Source organism: Tilletiopsis washingtonensis (assembly GCF_003144115.1).
Source record: "Tilletiopsis washingtonensis strain MCA 4186 unplaced genomic scaffold FA09scaffold_8, whole genome shotgun sequence".
NCBI classification, from domain to species: Eukaryota; Fungi; Basidiomycota; class Exobasidiomycetes; order Entylomatales; genus Tilletiopsis; species Tilletiopsis washingtonensis.
Window position 1 is genome coordinate 532764 of NW_020312005.1, and position 15105 is coordinate 547868.

At 68.2% G+C, this 15105-nt stretch overlaps 6 protein-coding genes across 6 annotated transcripts; 2 read left to right on the top strand and 4 right to left on the bottom strand.

Annotated features, from left to right (window-relative positions):
• Positions 1-163: 163 nt before the first annotated feature.
• On the top strand, positions 164-1882 carry FA09DRAFT_329341 (PLP-dependent transferase). The gene is made up of 4 exons (XM_025742142.1): positions 164-592; positions 727-986; positions 1040-1119; positions 1172-1882. Exons 1-4 carry the CDS (start codon positions 185-187, stop codon positions 1711-1713), a joined length of 1290 nt encoding a protein of 429 aa, XP_025599135.1. The 5' UTR covers positions 164-184; the 3' UTR covers positions 1714-1882.
• Positions 1857-2529, bottom strand: FA09DRAFT_334017 (histone-fold-containing protein; the record flags this gene model as incomplete). Its single annotated transcript, XM_025743712.1, has 5 exons — positions 1857-1982; positions 2036-2104; positions 2159-2253; positions 2305-2370; positions 2430-2529. 5 exons carry the CDS (start codon positions 2527-2529, stop codon positions 1857-1859), a joined length of 456 nt encoding a protein of 151 aa, XP_025599136.1.
• Positions 2530-3266: 737 nt separating this feature from the next.
• FA09DRAFT_338138 (MFS general substrate transporter) lies at positions 3267-5013 on the bottom strand (the record flags this gene model as incomplete). Its single annotated transcript, XM_025744067.1, has 8 exons — positions 3267-3339; positions 3390-3698; positions 3752-3838; positions 3891-4165; positions 4218-4302; positions 4357-4508; positions 4560-4691; positions 4747-5013. 8 exons carry the CDS (start codon positions 5011-5013, stop codon positions 3267-3269), a joined length of 1380 nt encoding a protein of 459 aa, XP_025599137.1.
• A 697-nt stretch (positions 5014-5710) lies between these two features.
• FA09DRAFT_329342 (hypothetical protein) lies at positions 5711-7654 on the top strand. The gene is made up of 4 exons (XM_025742143.1): positions 5711-5973; positions 6027-6280; positions 6336-7232; positions 7289-7654. The coding sequence occupies exons 1-4, from the start codon at positions 5751-5753 to the stop codon at positions 7607-7609; spliced, it is 1695 nt and encodes a 564-aa protein (XP_025599138.1). The 5' UTR covers positions 5711-5750; the 3' UTR covers positions 7610-7654.
• On the bottom strand, positions 7495-12034 carry FA09DRAFT_329343 (hypothetical protein). The gene is made up of 2 exons (XM_025742144.1): positions 11095-12034; positions 7495-11027 (listed from the first exon to the last, which is right to left on the bottom strand). Exons 1-2 carry the CDS (start codon positions 11552-11554, stop codon positions 7885-7887), a joined length of 3603 nt encoding a protein of 1200 aa, XP_025599139.1. The 5' UTR covers positions 11555-12034; the 3' UTR covers positions 7495-7884.
• A 1299-nt stretch (positions 12035-13333) lies between these two features.
• Positions 13334-14918, bottom strand: FA09DRAFT_338141 (alpha/beta-hydrolase; the record flags this gene model as incomplete). The annotated part of the gene is made up of 11 exons (XM_025744068.1): positions 13334-13371; positions 13426-13556; positions 13613-13725; positions 13780-13900; positions 13957-14015; positions 14069-14160; positions 14217-14275; positions 14332-14414; positions 14468-14652; positions 14709-14808; positions 14862-14918. 11 exons carry the CDS (start codon positions 14916-14918, stop codon positions 13334-13336), a joined length of 1038 nt encoding a protein of 345 aa, XP_025599140.1.
• Between the last annotated feature and the right edge of the window lie 187 nt (positions 14919-15105).

Genomic DNA, 15105 nt, shown 5'->3' on the forward strand with positions numbered 1-15105 from the left:
TTGGCTAGGACTATGGGTGGTGGTGGTGGGAGAGCAGGCGAGGTGGAGGGACTGGGGAGCGACATGACGAGGCCGAGGCACGTGATTGGTCATGCGGGGGCGAGAACGCACGGACCATGCCCGTGCTCCGAGATGCCTCTCTGTCCGCTCGCCTTCTCGACCACAGCCTTCGCCGCTCACCACGATGCCCGCATATACGCTCAATGCCGATCTAGCAGCCACAGCCGCGCCGCCCGTGCCGCTGGCGCGCGCCTGGGCGGCCACCTTTCCCGGCAAGGCGACGCACGCCGAGGCGCGCGAGCTGCCGCTGCTCAATCTCGCCCAGGGCGTGCCCGGACACCTGCCGAGCGAGGCACTGCTGGCGCGCATGCAGCAAGAGGCTGGACGCGAGCCGGCGGCAGCGGCTGGCTACGGCGGCGTCTTTGGTGCGCCTGAGTTGCGCAAGGCTCTGGCGGCCGACGTGCGGCAGCGATACGGCGGCGACTGTGCGGAGGACGACGTGGCCATCACGGCCGGCGCGAACCTGGCAGCGGCGGTGGCCTTCCAGGCCGTCGCGCGGAGGGGCGATGCTGTCGTGCTGCCGACGCCGTGGGTGAGTAGTGCTGCTGCGTCCATCGACGGAGACTTGTGGGACATGCAGAGACTCTGGTCCTCAAGCCGCTTGTCACGAGATGCTCGCCCATGCGGAGCTCACACATACTCGCTCCGCCTTCTCCCTCTCTACAGTACTTCAACCACGAGATGACGCTCTCGTCCCTGGGTGTACATGCCGTGCCGCTGCCGACAGAGGCGCCCTCCTATCTGCCGTCTCCAGCCGCTCTGCGCAAGTTGCTTGCTTCCAGGCGCTCTGACAGCGCGCCGGCGATCCGCGCCCTCGCGCTCGTCACGCCGAACAATCCGACAGGCGCCATCTATCCGCCCGAGCTCCTGCGCGAGTTCGCGTCGTTGTGCCGCGAGGAGAGCATTGCGCTCATTCTCGACGAGACGTGCGTGCTTGCCGACTGACCGATCGATCTCGGCTGACAGGACGCATGCGCAGATACCGAGACTTCCTCCTGGACGACGCGAAGGAGCCTGCTCGCCCGCACGGACTCTTCGAGGACGCTGACTGGCGTGACAGTGAGACGAGATGCGCAAGAAGCAGAGACGTCCGATGCTGACCATGAGCCAGCCCTCATGCACATTCACAGCTACTCGAAGGCGTACGCCATCCCGGGCCACCGTCTGGGCGCGCTGATCGCCTCGCCCGAATTGCTCGCCGCCGAGGGCGAGTTTGGCCCCGTCGCCAAGGCGCTCGACAATCTGCAGATCTGTCCGCCGCGCACCGACACGCAGCGTGCCGTGGCGTGGGCGATGCAGGCGCCCGAACACGTCTCCTGGCGGCTCAACAAGGCGCGCGAGCTGGCCGAGCGGCGCACGCTCTTCTACGAGCTGATGCGGCCACTTGAGGAGCTCGGCTGGCGCGTCGAGAGCGCCGGCGCATACTATGCGTACGTGGCGCATCCCTGGAGCGGCACTCCGAGCGAGGTCGTAGCCGAGCAGCTGGCGGCGCGCGTCGGCGTCGTCGTTCTGCCTGGCGCCTTCTTCTCGCCTCGAGGGAGTACAGAAGATGCGGCGCAGCGCCTGCGCGTCAGCATCGCCAATGTCGACGAGGAGCTGCTGCGCACCCTGCCACAGCGGCTGCAGCTGCTGAAGGGCGTGCACTTGCAATGACACGAGTGGCGGTGAGACAGCGCTGCGAGGCCTTGCGATTAGGAGCGGCCTTAGAATACAGAGGAGAGTGGCAGGTGACGCAGTGGGGCTATGTACACAGGCAGCACCTCGAGCCGAGATGTGCCACAGGACATGCGACGGGATCAGCTTGCCGACGCCGACGGGTCGTAGCGTGCGGCGCTGGCGGCGAAGAGGAGCTGCTGTTGCCGCTCGAGCTCCTCGAGCGAAAGGCCCGAGTCTTCCATGCGCGTCGTTTTCCGCTCGCGGTCCTGTGGGCGAGGGTCAGCGATGCTCGCAAGCCAGCAGAGCGAAGGACGCTCACCTTCTGCTGCACCTTGTGCTCCTTCAGCACATCCTCCACCTCCGTCGTGTAAGCCTCGAAGCCGAGATCCTGGGGCAGGCTGTCAGCGTCGCTTCAGCTCCTGCCCGGCTCAAGCATGCTCACCTTCAGCGCGGTCACGACGTGCTCCGGCGCGATCGTCTTCTTGCTGCCCTTCTCGCACACGTCGTTGGCCTCCGAAGATAGCAGATGCACAAACTCTGCGGCAGTGTCAGCATTGGCCATGCTCGAGCCGCTCATGTCATGCTCACCGACGCAGCAGTCGATGATGAGGTCGCGCGTCTCCTTGGCGCAGCTCATCTCCGAGGGCATGAGCTCTGCGCACGGACACAGTCAGCATGTGCACGGCCTTAGCACGGGGAGCCAAGCGACGCACCGGCGATGAGCTTCTGCACCGTGGCGCGCGGCAGGCTGAGCTCGTCGTCGGCGCCGCTGCTGCCGCCGAGCGCCGGCCCGAAGTTCTCGTCGTCGGACATGCCGGCGACGGCAAGCCCACGCGGAGACTGCGAGCTGCGCGATGTACCAGCTCTTGTGCTGCAGCGCAGCGAGGCAGTGCCTCGAGAGGGGCGCGTGCGGCGAAGGGGCCGGGGCCGTGCGCAGCGGAGTGAGTTTGAGCTTGACCTGAGGGCCCTGGCGGCGGAATTCGCGGGACGCGGCGTTGGCAGGCGGGCGCGGCGCTGGCTGAGCGGCTGTGTGCGGGGAGCGTGCGGCGCGCGGCGCGGCGCCGGCCGGCTTATATGCCTTACGCGGCGCGGCGGCGGCACGGCGGCGGCGCTCCTCTCTGCGCGGTGTCAGGCACGCAGCTGGCGGGCGGCGGACACTGCTCTGGTGCCGGCCGCTGCATGCTGCACCGAGCGAGCGGGCGAGGGCGCGGCGCCGCCCCTCGGCCACGGCGCGTCTCCCTGGCCGCCGGCCTCGCACCTCCCCACCACGACAGCGCAAGGCAGGATAGATGGATATCAGCAGGCATATCGCAAGCTACAGATAGGGTAGTGCATGGTGCAGCGGAGTATCACAGCGTGTAGGTGAAGCCGGGCGTGTTCTCAAACACGCGGCCAGAGTCGCGGGCCAGCGCGTTGCGGCGACTGAAGACGACCATCATCAGGCCCGTGACGGTGATGGAGAGGCTCTGCGGGGTGGAGATGAGCATGGCACGCAGCACGTCGAGCAGGCAACGCACCTGCAGCGCCAGGGTGACGTTCAGGCCAACCTTTTAGCCCGGCGCGTCGGCCGAGCGGAACGTCGTCGAGGCGATGATGCCGCCGCATGCGCCGCCCATGACGAGGCTGGCGACAGTGTCAGTGCAGGTCTGGGCTCACAGGCACAGGCAGCTCACAGTGCGGAGGCAAGGCCCTTCTTCGACGGAGCCGGGCAGTTGCTGCCTTGGAATGCGAGCGCCGCCGTGACGCACACGCTGGAGCCCATGACGGCCAGGAAGGTGCCGCCGTACTTGACCTTGCTGTTGCCGACCTTGAGCATGACCATGCCCGCCATGGTGATGGCGTTGCCGAGCATGACGAAGCTGCCACGCTTGTTCAGCCGGTCGGCGACGAAGCTGGCCGTGAAGGCAAACGCGCAGGCGCAGACAAACGGCGGCGCGCTCATCAGCAGGGCCTTGTCGCCCTTGTAGCCCAGGTCGCGGATACTGCGGGGCGAGGTGAGCTAGGGAGGGGTCGAGAGCGGCAGAGCTTCACTCACATGAGGGTGAGGAAGTAGGCCAGAGCATATGTGGGCATGGCAGCGCACAGGAAGAGGAGCGAGTAGCCCCAGAGGATAGGGTCGAGCCTTCGCCGGGCGTCAGCGCGCGGGTCGTTTGACGCTCACTCGCAACACTCACAGGTACTTGCCAGCCTTGGCCAGGGTCAGCGGATCAGCCGCTGCCTCGCCGCGCTCAGCGACGGTGCGAGCAAGCACGAGCTCCTTCTCGCGCTTCGACAGCCACGGCGCGCGGTGCAGGTCGCTGGTGAAGAGGAGAATCGGCACGGCGCTCAGCACCGTCAGCAGGCCGGACCAGACGAAGATCCAGCCCCAGCCCTGGATGCGGCCAGTGGCGGGAGTCTTATGGAAGGCGGCAGCGAGGATGCTGCTGAAGGCAGCCATCAGGACCGAGCCCTGCGACGCGACGTCAGCCATGGCACGGGGGCAGGACGGCGTCGACACGCACCAGGTAGAAGAAGCTCATGCGCTTGCCGATCTCGCGGCGGTTATAGAAGCCGCTGATCGTCCAAATGGCGCATGGCAGGAAGCCGCTGCAGCAGGTGGCGGGTGAGCAGGAATGAGGGAGAGCTCGGCGCAGCACTCACGCCTCAAACAGGCCGGTGAGCGCTCGCGTGACGGCGAGCTGCTGGTATGTGGTGACGAAGCCCTGGCCGATCATGACGCAGCCCCAGCAGAAGCAGAGGCCGCTGAGCCACAGTCGCGCGCCGACGCGGCGGAAGAGCAGCGCAGCAGGGATCTGTGGGCGCAGGTGAGAGGCGGCCACCACTGAAGCGCAATAGCGACGCACCTCGAAGCAGACGTATGGGATGAAGAAAGCAATGAGCACGAGCGTGTAGCGATTGTCCTTGTACAGGCGCAGCTTGTAGCCGGCGCCGGCCACGTACGCGGCACCGAGGTTGACTCGGTCGAGCAGCGACATCTGTGCAGCGGCCTCAGCACGACGAGGCGCGGTGCCGCCCGCACACCTCACTCACCGCAAAGCCGAAGGTCATCGGCAGGATGAGGCGCAGGTCGGCCTTGCGCACGAGCGCGCGCTGCTCCTCGTCGCTGAAGTGGTCGAGCGTGAGCACCTCGCTCTGCGACTCGCTCTTGTCGAGCGGGTGGCCGGCATGGCCGCCGTCCCAGCCGACGGCGGTGGCCTCCGAGGCGGGACTGTGCTTGAACGGGTGGGACATTATCACGGCAGAGACGGGTGGCGGACTGGGCAACGGAGCGGGAAACACGACGAGGGAAGGCAACATGGCGGCGCTGGACGGCCGGGTTATAAGGCGCTGGAGCTGGGGGTATGTGGGCGTCTGGAGGGCGGAGTGAGACGCCCATCCACGCCACACGCTGCGCCGCTCAGGAGGGCGAGGTGGTGCGGATGTGGTGCGAGCCTGCGAACCGCCGCTCCTCAGGGGGGCGGACAGGAGGTTACGCCCGCCGGCGGGCGCACGATCGACGAGCGCCGTCGCCGCTGCTCTCGCCGCCTGCAGCGCCCGCTCCTGCAGGGGCTACTGCGCCCGCTCTCGATGGCCGCGAGACGCCCCTCGTCCGGAACAGAGTGCCCATGGCGGCGTTGCGCCCTGGCGCCGAAGCAGGTGCAGCGAAGCACTCTGTGCCTGGGAGAAGCGGGACCGGCGGCGGGCTGTTTGCTCGCCGCGGGGGTGAAGATGATAAGAGGCAGGCGCCCGGATGAGCGCTGCCGGGCGTCTCCTTTGTCTCTGCAACTGAGTGAGCGTCGTGACCGCTGATGCCAGCACCAGGGATGTGGGAGCAGGGCTCGGAGGGCAGCGAGGTCCGGTGCCGAGGGGGAAGAGGCGGCGCATCTCGACGCGACACGCGACGCGCCGCGGCGGCCGGCGCAAGCAACACACCGGCGCCGTGCCTGCGGCGAGACGCCCGCGCCGCCAAGTGGAGTGCGAGTGCGCCGCTCGCCAGTCGTGCGACTCTCCCTCATCTCCCTCTCTCGCCGCAACTGCCTGGCCCACTCCTCGCCATGTCGCCTTCTGCTGACACGCCGCAGCCGCGCGGCCTCACCGCCGCCGACCTGCTGGCGCACCAGGCGGCACTGGAGCGCGAGGCGCGCGAGGCCGTGCCCTTCAGCTTCACAAAGGGCGGCTGCACCCACGCCCGCGGCTACATCCGCCAGCCCGTGTGGGCGTGCACGACGTGCGGCGGCGGAGGTGTGTGCGCTGGGTGCAGCGTTGGCTGTCATGCAGGTGAGTGGGAGCGGACTTGCGGCGTTGGCCGGCAGACTGACCAGTGCGCACAGAGCATGACCTGGTGGAGCTCTTCGCCAAGCGCTCCTTCCGCTGCGACTGCGGCACGCTCTCCATGTCGCAGCGCACCCGTGCTGCCGGTGCCAGCAGCAGTGCTGCTCCAGAGATGCCGACGCCGTGCAGCCTGCGGCCAAAGGAGACGGCCGTGGCGACGGAGAACGAGGACAATGCGTACGGGCGCAACTTTGCCGGCCACTTCTGCCGCTGTGCGCGCGGCGAGACGTACGATCCTGAGACTGAAGACGAGGTGCGTCGAGCGCCGCTGTGCAGGCCATGTCCTGCTGCTTACTGTCTAGCGCTAGACCATGTTTCAGTGCTTGGCATGCGAGGACTGGTTCCACGAGAGCTGCACGTCGCTCCTGGGCGGCCTGGCGCCGCCTGGCTCGGCTGCCGCGTCCACAGCTGCGAGCGGCGCGGGTCCTTCTACCACGTCGCAGCCGGCCCAGTCGGGAGGTGAGGGTCGGACAGTCTCGGCACAGGGTAGCGAAGCCGTAGGCACAGAGGCTAGTGCCCCGCAGAAGCCTCCTCAAGGAGACGGCGCGGAGCAAGTGCCTGTCAAGACCTCGACCACCTCCTCAGTCCACGTGCCGATCGACGTCGTTCCTGCAGAAGATGCGCCTTTGCCGCTCATCGCGCACGAGTCCTTCGACCTGCTGCTGTGTTCCAGCTGCGTCCGAGCTCCGAGTCACGAGATCTTGAGGCACTACGTCGGTGCCGCTGGCTGGGGCGCGGTGGTGCCTGCTGACAAGGCGCGCTTGAAGCCAACGCCTCTGGCGAGAGGGAACACTGTGCTTGGCTTAGAGCCGAATGTCGACCTTGCGCTCGAGGCGACAGAGCTAGCGCGGTCCGCGGCACCGGCCGACGACTTGAGCGCTGGCGCCAAGCACGCCCTAACGTCGCCCGAGCCAGAACAAGCATCGAAAAGGGCCCGGTTGGACGGAGATGAGGGCCTTGCCGAGGCTTCAGCAGCCTCTGAACAGGAAGCGAAGCCGCTTCATTCTGCATCTCAAGAGGCAGGCGCGAAGGCCGCAGAGCCTGCTCCGGTGCCTGGACCGTCGGCTGTTGCATCAGCAGACCCCTCGTGCACTCTTCCGCCTCTTCCAGCCTGGGCAGCGCCGGAGCAGGACAACGTCGATGGCGTGCGCCTGGACATCTTTCTCTCCGACGATTTCCGGTCTCGCATCTGCCGCTGCGCCGAGGTGAGTGCGCCGATCACGGTTGTGCGCTTGCAGCAGCTCATCGCATCGTTGTGCAGTGCATCCCGCGCTTCAAGGCGCTGCCCTACGTGCTCGAGTCCGAGGCGACGTACTCGCCGCCGCGCAGCGAAGTCTCATCAGAGGCCGGCTCGGTTGGCGGTGCCTCGCACGCCTCGTCCTCATACGACCGCGGCATGGCGGCGCTGCAGCGTCTGCCTCGCGAACAGATGCTTGAGTCGCTGGAGGCCTACGGACGCCTGCGCGATGCGCTCTTTGAGCAGGTGTTGCGGCCGTGCCAAGAGAGCGGACAGGAGGTCGATGAGGCCACTATCCGAGCCTTCTTTGCGCGGCATCGCGAGCAGGCCCGGCGTGGCGGCTGATGCTGCCCGCGGGTCACGAATGATACCCCGTGTCACAGGAAGAGCAGATTTTGGTATTGCGGAGAGAGAGCAGCCCGTCTGCGAAGAGCAGTGACAGGCGCATGCCGAGCAGTGCGGAGCCGAATGAGTGTGGGCACAAGGAGTGCGGGAGAGTGGTATGCGAAGTAGGAGCACAAGGAACAGACGAGTGAGGGGCGGAGGAGGATAGAGGCGATGCGGACCTGGGTGTGACGCTCGGACACCTGTGACGAGGCTAGGAAATAACGCTGTGCAGCTCAGGCAGAGAGCATGCTGCGGGGCAGGGAAGGCAGGGGTTCGGCAGGCGGAGACGAGATGGAGGCGTCGGCCGAGCGGCGGCGCCACTGTGCGGCATAGTCGGAGGTGTACGAGAGCGGCGTGATGTCTTCTGCGGGCACCGCACGGCCCTTGACCTTTGTTGGGCCCATTCGAGGCGGTCGCGGTGGGCCTGACCGTGTGCCGGGCAGCGCCGTTGGCGGAGACACCATCTCGGAGCGCGGGTAGCTGCTGCCGCTGCTCTTGGAGCTCTTCGAGCTGATGCTCGCCGAGCGTGCTCGCTGCGCCATGGCAAAGGGCGCCGGCTCGGGTTGCATGATGGGTGCCGGACGAGGCGAGGCGGCTTCGGCGGCGGCCTTGCGCAGCGACGGCCGTCGCGCTCCACGCGTGCGCGCGACGAGGTCCATGTCGCCCGAGGCCGTCGACGAGGCCGACAGGATCGCCTTGCGGCTGCCGACTGGCGGCCGGATCTCGATGTGCGGCGGGTCCGCCACGCTGGCAGCCGTTCCGCTGAGTCTCTTGCTCGCTGGCGACGCAGTGGGCCCGGAGTTGCTGCTGCCCGTGCTGGAGTCCGCCGGACTGTCGAGCCGGCGGAGGCTGTTCCGCTTATCGATACCGTTGGCCGCTTGCACGCCGAGCGAAGCGGTACGAGGTGCTAGGAGCGCACTGCCATCATTGCTGATCGTGCTGGTGCGCTTGCTAGACCCGTTGCGACGGGTGCCAGCAGACGGCGGAGCAGGGCTGAAGCCAGCGCCTTGCGTGACTTTCTCGGGCGGCGAGAGCGACGGCGTAGACGGCGCGCTGCCCAGACTGCCGTACGCATCGGCGCTGCTCCATGCCTGCTGCGATGCGGGCAGTGTCGCGACGTGCCCATCCCAAGGGTGAAGCTCCAGCGCAGTCGGGCTCGCTTGCACGCCAAAGGCGCCGCGAAGCACTCCGGCCCGCTGTTTCTCGAGTGGATGCTGGGGCTGAGCGGGCGGTGGCGGAGTGATCGGCGAGTCGCCGTCGCTGCCCGAGTCGGCAGCGACGAGCGCGGCCTCGGCAAGAAGCCAAGAGGCGTTCGAATCGATGCGCTCGCGCTCCGCCTTGAGCTGCGCGCCGGCGTTGCGGCCCAGGCTGCTGTACTTGTTGCGCTGCTTGGCGGCCGAGAGACTGCTGCCACGTCCAGGCACATCAAGGCCGTCCGCTGCGTCTGACTGACGGATGTCGGCCTCGGAGTGGCGACGCTGCCGATTGTGCGACGACTCGTACGTCGAGGCGTTGCTGCTCACCGAGGACTTGCGCAGCGCCTTGCCCATGCTCTGGCGGATGCGCGCGCTGCCAGACAGATCATTATCGGCGCGGATCAGGGCAGGCGTGTACGTCGGCGGCGACATTGGCGCAGAGCCGTTGTGCTGCAGCAGCGCACTGCCGTACGCCGGCTTCTCGCTCTGCGAAGGGCTCGCGCCACTGTAGCTGCTCGTCCGCAGCGACTTGAGAGCGCGTCCAAGAGGCGAGGCCGGCGCGGCGTCCGCCAGCGGGTCAATGCGCTTGCTGACGTCCACGGTCAGATTGGGCCGACGCAGCTCCTCGGACGTGAAGGAGATGAGCGGCCCGGCAAGCTGCTCCTGGTGGTTGCGCATGCGCCGTGCGTGCGCCTGGCGGTCCTGCTGCAGCTGAACATCGGTTCTGCCGACGCCGTTTGCGAGCGCTGGCTTCTCCTCGCCAGGCGTTCCACCGCCGACCATCGCCGGCAGACTGGTCGTGGAGGCATTGGCGCCGAGCATGCGCGCACGCTCGGCCGCGCGCCTCGCGCGTCGCTTGCGCCAGTCCCAGTCTCGTCCAGCGGCCGCCGTGCTTTGGCAAAAGCGCTCGAACCAGAACTCTCCCTCGGCACGGTCATCGTCCGTGCCTGCCGCACCGGAGTCCCAGCGCTCGTCGGTCTCGAAGCGCCTTGGCGGCACGTACTTCAGACTCTCAGGGTCCGGGTGCGCTGCCACCTGCGCTGCCGTCTCGAGTCGCTCGCGCGCACGGTCGTGAGCTTCGGCGTGAAGCGTCCAGTCAGGCTCGGTGAGCTTGATCGACTTGCGTCGCCGGCTGCCCGGCCAAGCCGCGCGCACCTGCGCAGGCGTCATACTGCCGAGCCGTGGCACTGCCGGCTGAGCAAGCGACGAGTCCTGCGAATGCGCTGCGCCGGGAGGCAGGCTGGAAGTGGTGGACGAGGCGCCACCGAGTGCTGGCGAGTCGACGTACGATGACGAAGAGGAGCCGTCAAATGGCCACGCCGCCGAGTCCATGCTTCTTATTGACCCTTGCTGGTGCCACGGAACGCTCGTGGCGTTGAACGAGCCCTGGCTAGATGGGTAGAGTCCCGGAGGCGTGGCCGTGGCGGACTGCGGCACGCCGGCGAACACCTCGGGCAGACGCTTGAGGATGGAAGGCGGACCCTCAGGTGCCGGACGCCGGACGAGGCGCATGGCAGCGCTGCGGAAGGCCACTTCCTCGAAGGTGCTCGCAGCGTCCTGCAGGGAGACGAAGGAGCCGGACGATGTGGAGTAGCCCGATGAGAGCGACGAGAGGGAAGCCGACTCGCCATCCTCTACTGCGGGTTCGCTGCCAGGACTAGACTCAGCGCCCGCAGCAGCGTCGAGACTGGCAGCCGCGCCGCCGTCCTCAGCAGAAGGCGCAGACAGGACAGGCGACGTGAGACGGCCGCTCTCGCGACGCTTGCGCGTCGGCGTCCCGTCCACATCCCGGTGCATCGAGCCCATCTCTGCCTTGGCACGGCGCCCTCGCTCGTCGAGCTCGAGTTGGATCGGGGAGACGCACAAGCGCGAGCGCGGGTCCTTGCTCGTGATGCGCACGAGGCTGCTGCGCTTGCGCACAACGTGGCTGCTGTCGCGACTGCCCTGCCGCCGGTGCGATGCAACAAGGTTGAATGCTCGTCGCAGCGGACGCCCAGCAGTCGAGCCCTCGGGCACTTCGGCCTCAGAGTCCTCCTCAAACTCGTACTCGTCCGAGTCGAGCTCCAGCTCGGCAGGGTCGACATCAGCGAGGCCCTCGTTGAACTCGTAGAGCGAGTCAATTTGGCGTGAAGAGCCCGCCGACACGGAGATGTAGAGGAATGCGAGCGTAACGATGGTCACTGTGACGAAAGCAGCGCATTCAGCAGCCGCACCGCCGAGCAGCACTGCGCTTCTCCGCGCACTCACCTGGCGCAGCAAGCAGGATCGTTGCGGTCCACGTTCTCCACATCGCCCTGTACCAGTACCACAGCCCGCGCAGGAGCAGGCCCAGCAGGTGACCGACATACTGCAGCAAGGCTTGCACAAAGCTCCGCGCCGGCGCCGCAAGAGGCACACCTGTCTCCATGGACGCAGCCGGCGCCGGCGGCGAGGCACTGGCGGCCCACGAGCGAGCGCGCGCCACGGCCACCCAGAACGGCCGTGGCTGGTCCGGCGGAGGAAGCAGGCGCGAGAGCAGCGTGCTGCCACCGCCGTAGAGGCGAGAGCCAGAGGGCGAGAGCAGCGCACTGAGCGGGCCGCTGGACGTCGAGGCCGCGCCGGCGGCGGGCGAGATAGGAGGAGGCGCGTGCGAGTCGGCCACGCCCGAGGCTATTGCTGGAGCGGAGAGGTAGAGAAGCAGGAGCGCGCGTGCGACGGCGGCCGTCATGGCGCCGGACGGCCAGCGCGAGCTGGCTCCAGCAGGGGCTGAGGTGCAGCGGCCAGGCCCGGGCCGCTGCGGCGCCCAGTCACGGCCGTGCGGCTGCGGAGCGCAAGGCACGGGGGTGCGCGCAGCTGGGCGGCAATTTGAATGCAGGGCCCCCGCAGGATCGGTGCGGAAGGCGGCGCACGAGACGGACCCGGAGCGGTGGAGCGAGAGGAGAGGAGGGTGCGCGGCAGCACACGACAGGGGCGCTAGAGACGAGGCAAATGGATCCGCTGCAGCGGCGCAGCAGCGTAAAGTGCGCCGCACGGGCGGGGCGCGCCGGAAGCTCGGCGACGGGGCGGCGCAGCGGGCGCTGGAGGGAGTCTGTGGACGGCGCCGCCCGCGAGACGGAGCCGGCGCTGGCTAGGGAATGGTAGAGGTGGTGCGGGTCGAGAGCAAGGCGCAGCTGGACGAGCGAGAGCGAGGAGCGGCGGCGGCGAGCGGCGGCGGCGAGCGGCGAGGGCGCGCGTGGAGCGGCAGCGCGGGGAAGGCGAGTGGGCCGAGATGCGCTGCACGCCTGGGGGCTGCTGCCGCACTGCACCCACGCGCGCGGCCGGCGAGAGCGAAGCATAAGGCGCGGGAGCAGCACCAGCAAGCTTGCCTCGAGCGCTGCTTTGCTGCACAGCAGCTGTGCTTGGCCGCCCTCGCAGCGCGCGGCCAGTCTGCGAGGCCGACGGTGCCTGCATGCAGGGCACTCGAGCTCTGGTGCTGCGGCAGGCACGCTACCTCCATCTGCGCACGCAGCAACAAGACTCGCTCCTCGCCGTGCCGTGCCACGCACTTGCCCTGTGCCACGCACTTGCCCTGTCTCTCGCACGTCAGCTGCACGCTGTGCAGATCGTGTCTGGCGCTCATGCGGCCTGCCCGCTCCGGCGGCCGCCCAGTGTGCGGTGCGCGCCGGCAGGCGGGCGGCAGGGTGCAGCGCAGCGCAGCACCAGCGTCCGCCTCGGCCATTCCACCCGCCTCGCCGCGTCCGGCTGCGCAACGGCCCCCGCCGCGGTCGCTGTCTCGCGAATATGCTCTCTCCCGCAGCCGGCGGCGGCCGCGGCAAGGTCGACCTGTCTGCTGGTCGAGCAGCGTGGCTGGCCCTCATGCCGTTGCGACGTTGGCCGGCGGCGGCAGGCAGCCGGTGCAGGAAGGCTTCGTCGATCTCGCAGCGGCCGCTCGGCTTTCACTCGAGTGGACGCTCCGCCGCTGGCCGCAGATCACGCGCTCCCCGCCCCCGGCAGCGCAGCGCAGTCGCCTTCCGCTGCACGGCTGCTGCATCTGCAGAGCTGCAGCTGCAGCGGAGGCCGTGCGGACTTGAGGCGCAGCTGCTGGGCGCTGCCGGCGGATGAGACCGCGACGGCAAGCCCGTGCCCGAGCCAGCGCAGCGCCCGCCGCCGACTCCCCGCCCTCCAAGTCCCAGCCGGCATCGCTGCCGGTGCTGCTCTGTCCGGCGCTTGGACCAGCAGTCCTCGCTGAGACCAGCACCAGCCGCAGGTGCCGCGCTGCACCCTTACCCCGCGTTCTGCACGCGCATTGCCCGAGACAGCAGCAGGAGCAGCGCCGTCCTGCGGCTGAGCGACGCACGCCTCCGCAGCAGCACCGCCGGCGAGAGAGGAGAGTAGCCGTAGATTAAGGCAGTGGCTCGAGGCGCGGCAGCCTTGCGGCGCAGCAGTGCAAGAAGGCAAGGGACATGTCCGCGCGAAGAAGGCAGCACAGAGGGCCGAGAAGGCAGAATGGAAGAGCAGCACTGCAGGTCTAGCCGCACTTGGTGGCCGCGCCGGCATCGCAGACGTCTGTCGGTGCGCAAGTCAGCAAGACGGCTACACAGTCTGGCAGACTTGACTCACACTGCTTCAGCGGCGGCTCGCGCTTCACGTACACGCCGCCCGACGTGCTGACGGCGCCGAGCAGGTTGGCGGCGAACTTCAGGCCGGGCACCACGTCGTTGATGTTGATGTTGGAGTTCTCGAAGTTGAAGCTGTGAGGGGATGCTCGTGAGCGACGTCGGTGGGCTGATCGAGCAGCATGGCTCACCAGTCGGCCTTGTTGAACTTGGACAGGTCTGCGCGGCCGTCTGCGCTCGTAAAGGCGTTGAGCACGATTGAGTACGCAGCCGGCGTGGCCAGCATGCTCAGGTGGTCGGCGATCTGCGCAGCACAGGTCAGCAGGCGAGAAGACCTGACGCCATGGGTGCAACGCACAGCCAGAGGACCGCAGATGTCCTGGAGCGGGAATTGCACGCTGCCGGCGAGCGCAGACGAGGGGTTCGGGCCGAACTGCGGGATGACGATCTCGTCGGTGCGCGTGAAGAAGGCCGTCGTGCTGGCGTGGCAGCGGTGTCAGCGACATCGTGACACGCCTCTTGCTCAGAGACTCACGGGACGATGGCCCTCGGGAAGATCTTTCGCTGCGCCTTGAGGTAATTGCTGGTCGAGTCCTGTGCGCATCGTGTCAGCACGGCGGACAGGCCGCTTTGCGGCCAGCGCTCACCTGCTGCAGAATCGCAGCCGAGCAGCCCTGTCCGAGCGACGCAATGGTCTCGGCGGCACAGCCGACCGGAGGAAGCAGCGTGGTGCCACCGACTGTGAGACGAGAGTGGTCAATGACCAGCTGCGCTTCTCCCATCACCAAGACTCACAGTCAGGCGCGAGGCCGACGAACGACGCCACCTTTCTGCGAGCCGACGGCCAGAAGATGCTGGTGCGCAGATGTGTCAGCTTCCGGCATGGGCAGCAGCCTCGCGCAGCACTCACGTTGCCCAGGGCACGTTGAGGCCGCCACCCTGGCTGTGCGCCACCACCTTGACCTTGCCATTCTTGCTGCGAGGCGCCAGGCTCTGCGACGTACGCGTGAGGGGTGCGTGCCGGGGCATGGCGACTCTTGACTCACCATGATGGCGTGCGCCACATACTCGGCGTTGACCTGTGCATCGCCGAGCTGGCTGTTCGGCGGCGAGACCCAGCAGACATCGAAGCCCGGGCCGGCCGTGGGCAGCAGCTGCACGAAGGGGCCCTCCGGGAAGCTGTCCTCGCCCGTGAGGCCGGTGCCGGGCACGAGCAGCACCACGCCGCCAGCTGATGGTCGAGGCAGTCAGCGACGAGTGGGTGCGTGCGCAGACGGAGGCGCTCACCGGCGCCCTTGATGCCGTTGGGGCAGGTGATGGCCGCCTCGAGCTTGGCAGCACTGACGCTGAACGGCGCATCGGTGGTGGGCAGCGGCGGCGACGTCGGCTGCGCAGCTCGCATTAGCCGTGTCCGTCGCTCCATCTCGTCGCGCAACTCACAGCTGCGACGGCGCTGGCCGCAAGGGCGAGGGCTGCGAAGGCGCTGGAGAAGAGCATTGCTGCGGCGGCTGGCTGGTCCGGTCCGTGGTGGGGCAGACGCACACGCTCGCCCCGAGCAGGCTGCCTTATGAGCACCGCGCTGGACGCTGCGGGGTAGCCGTTGCGCCTCCTGATGCTGATGCTCCTCTGCTCCGCACACGCGACGTTCGGCCGCTCACCATGCATGCGATGCTGTCACCCGCAC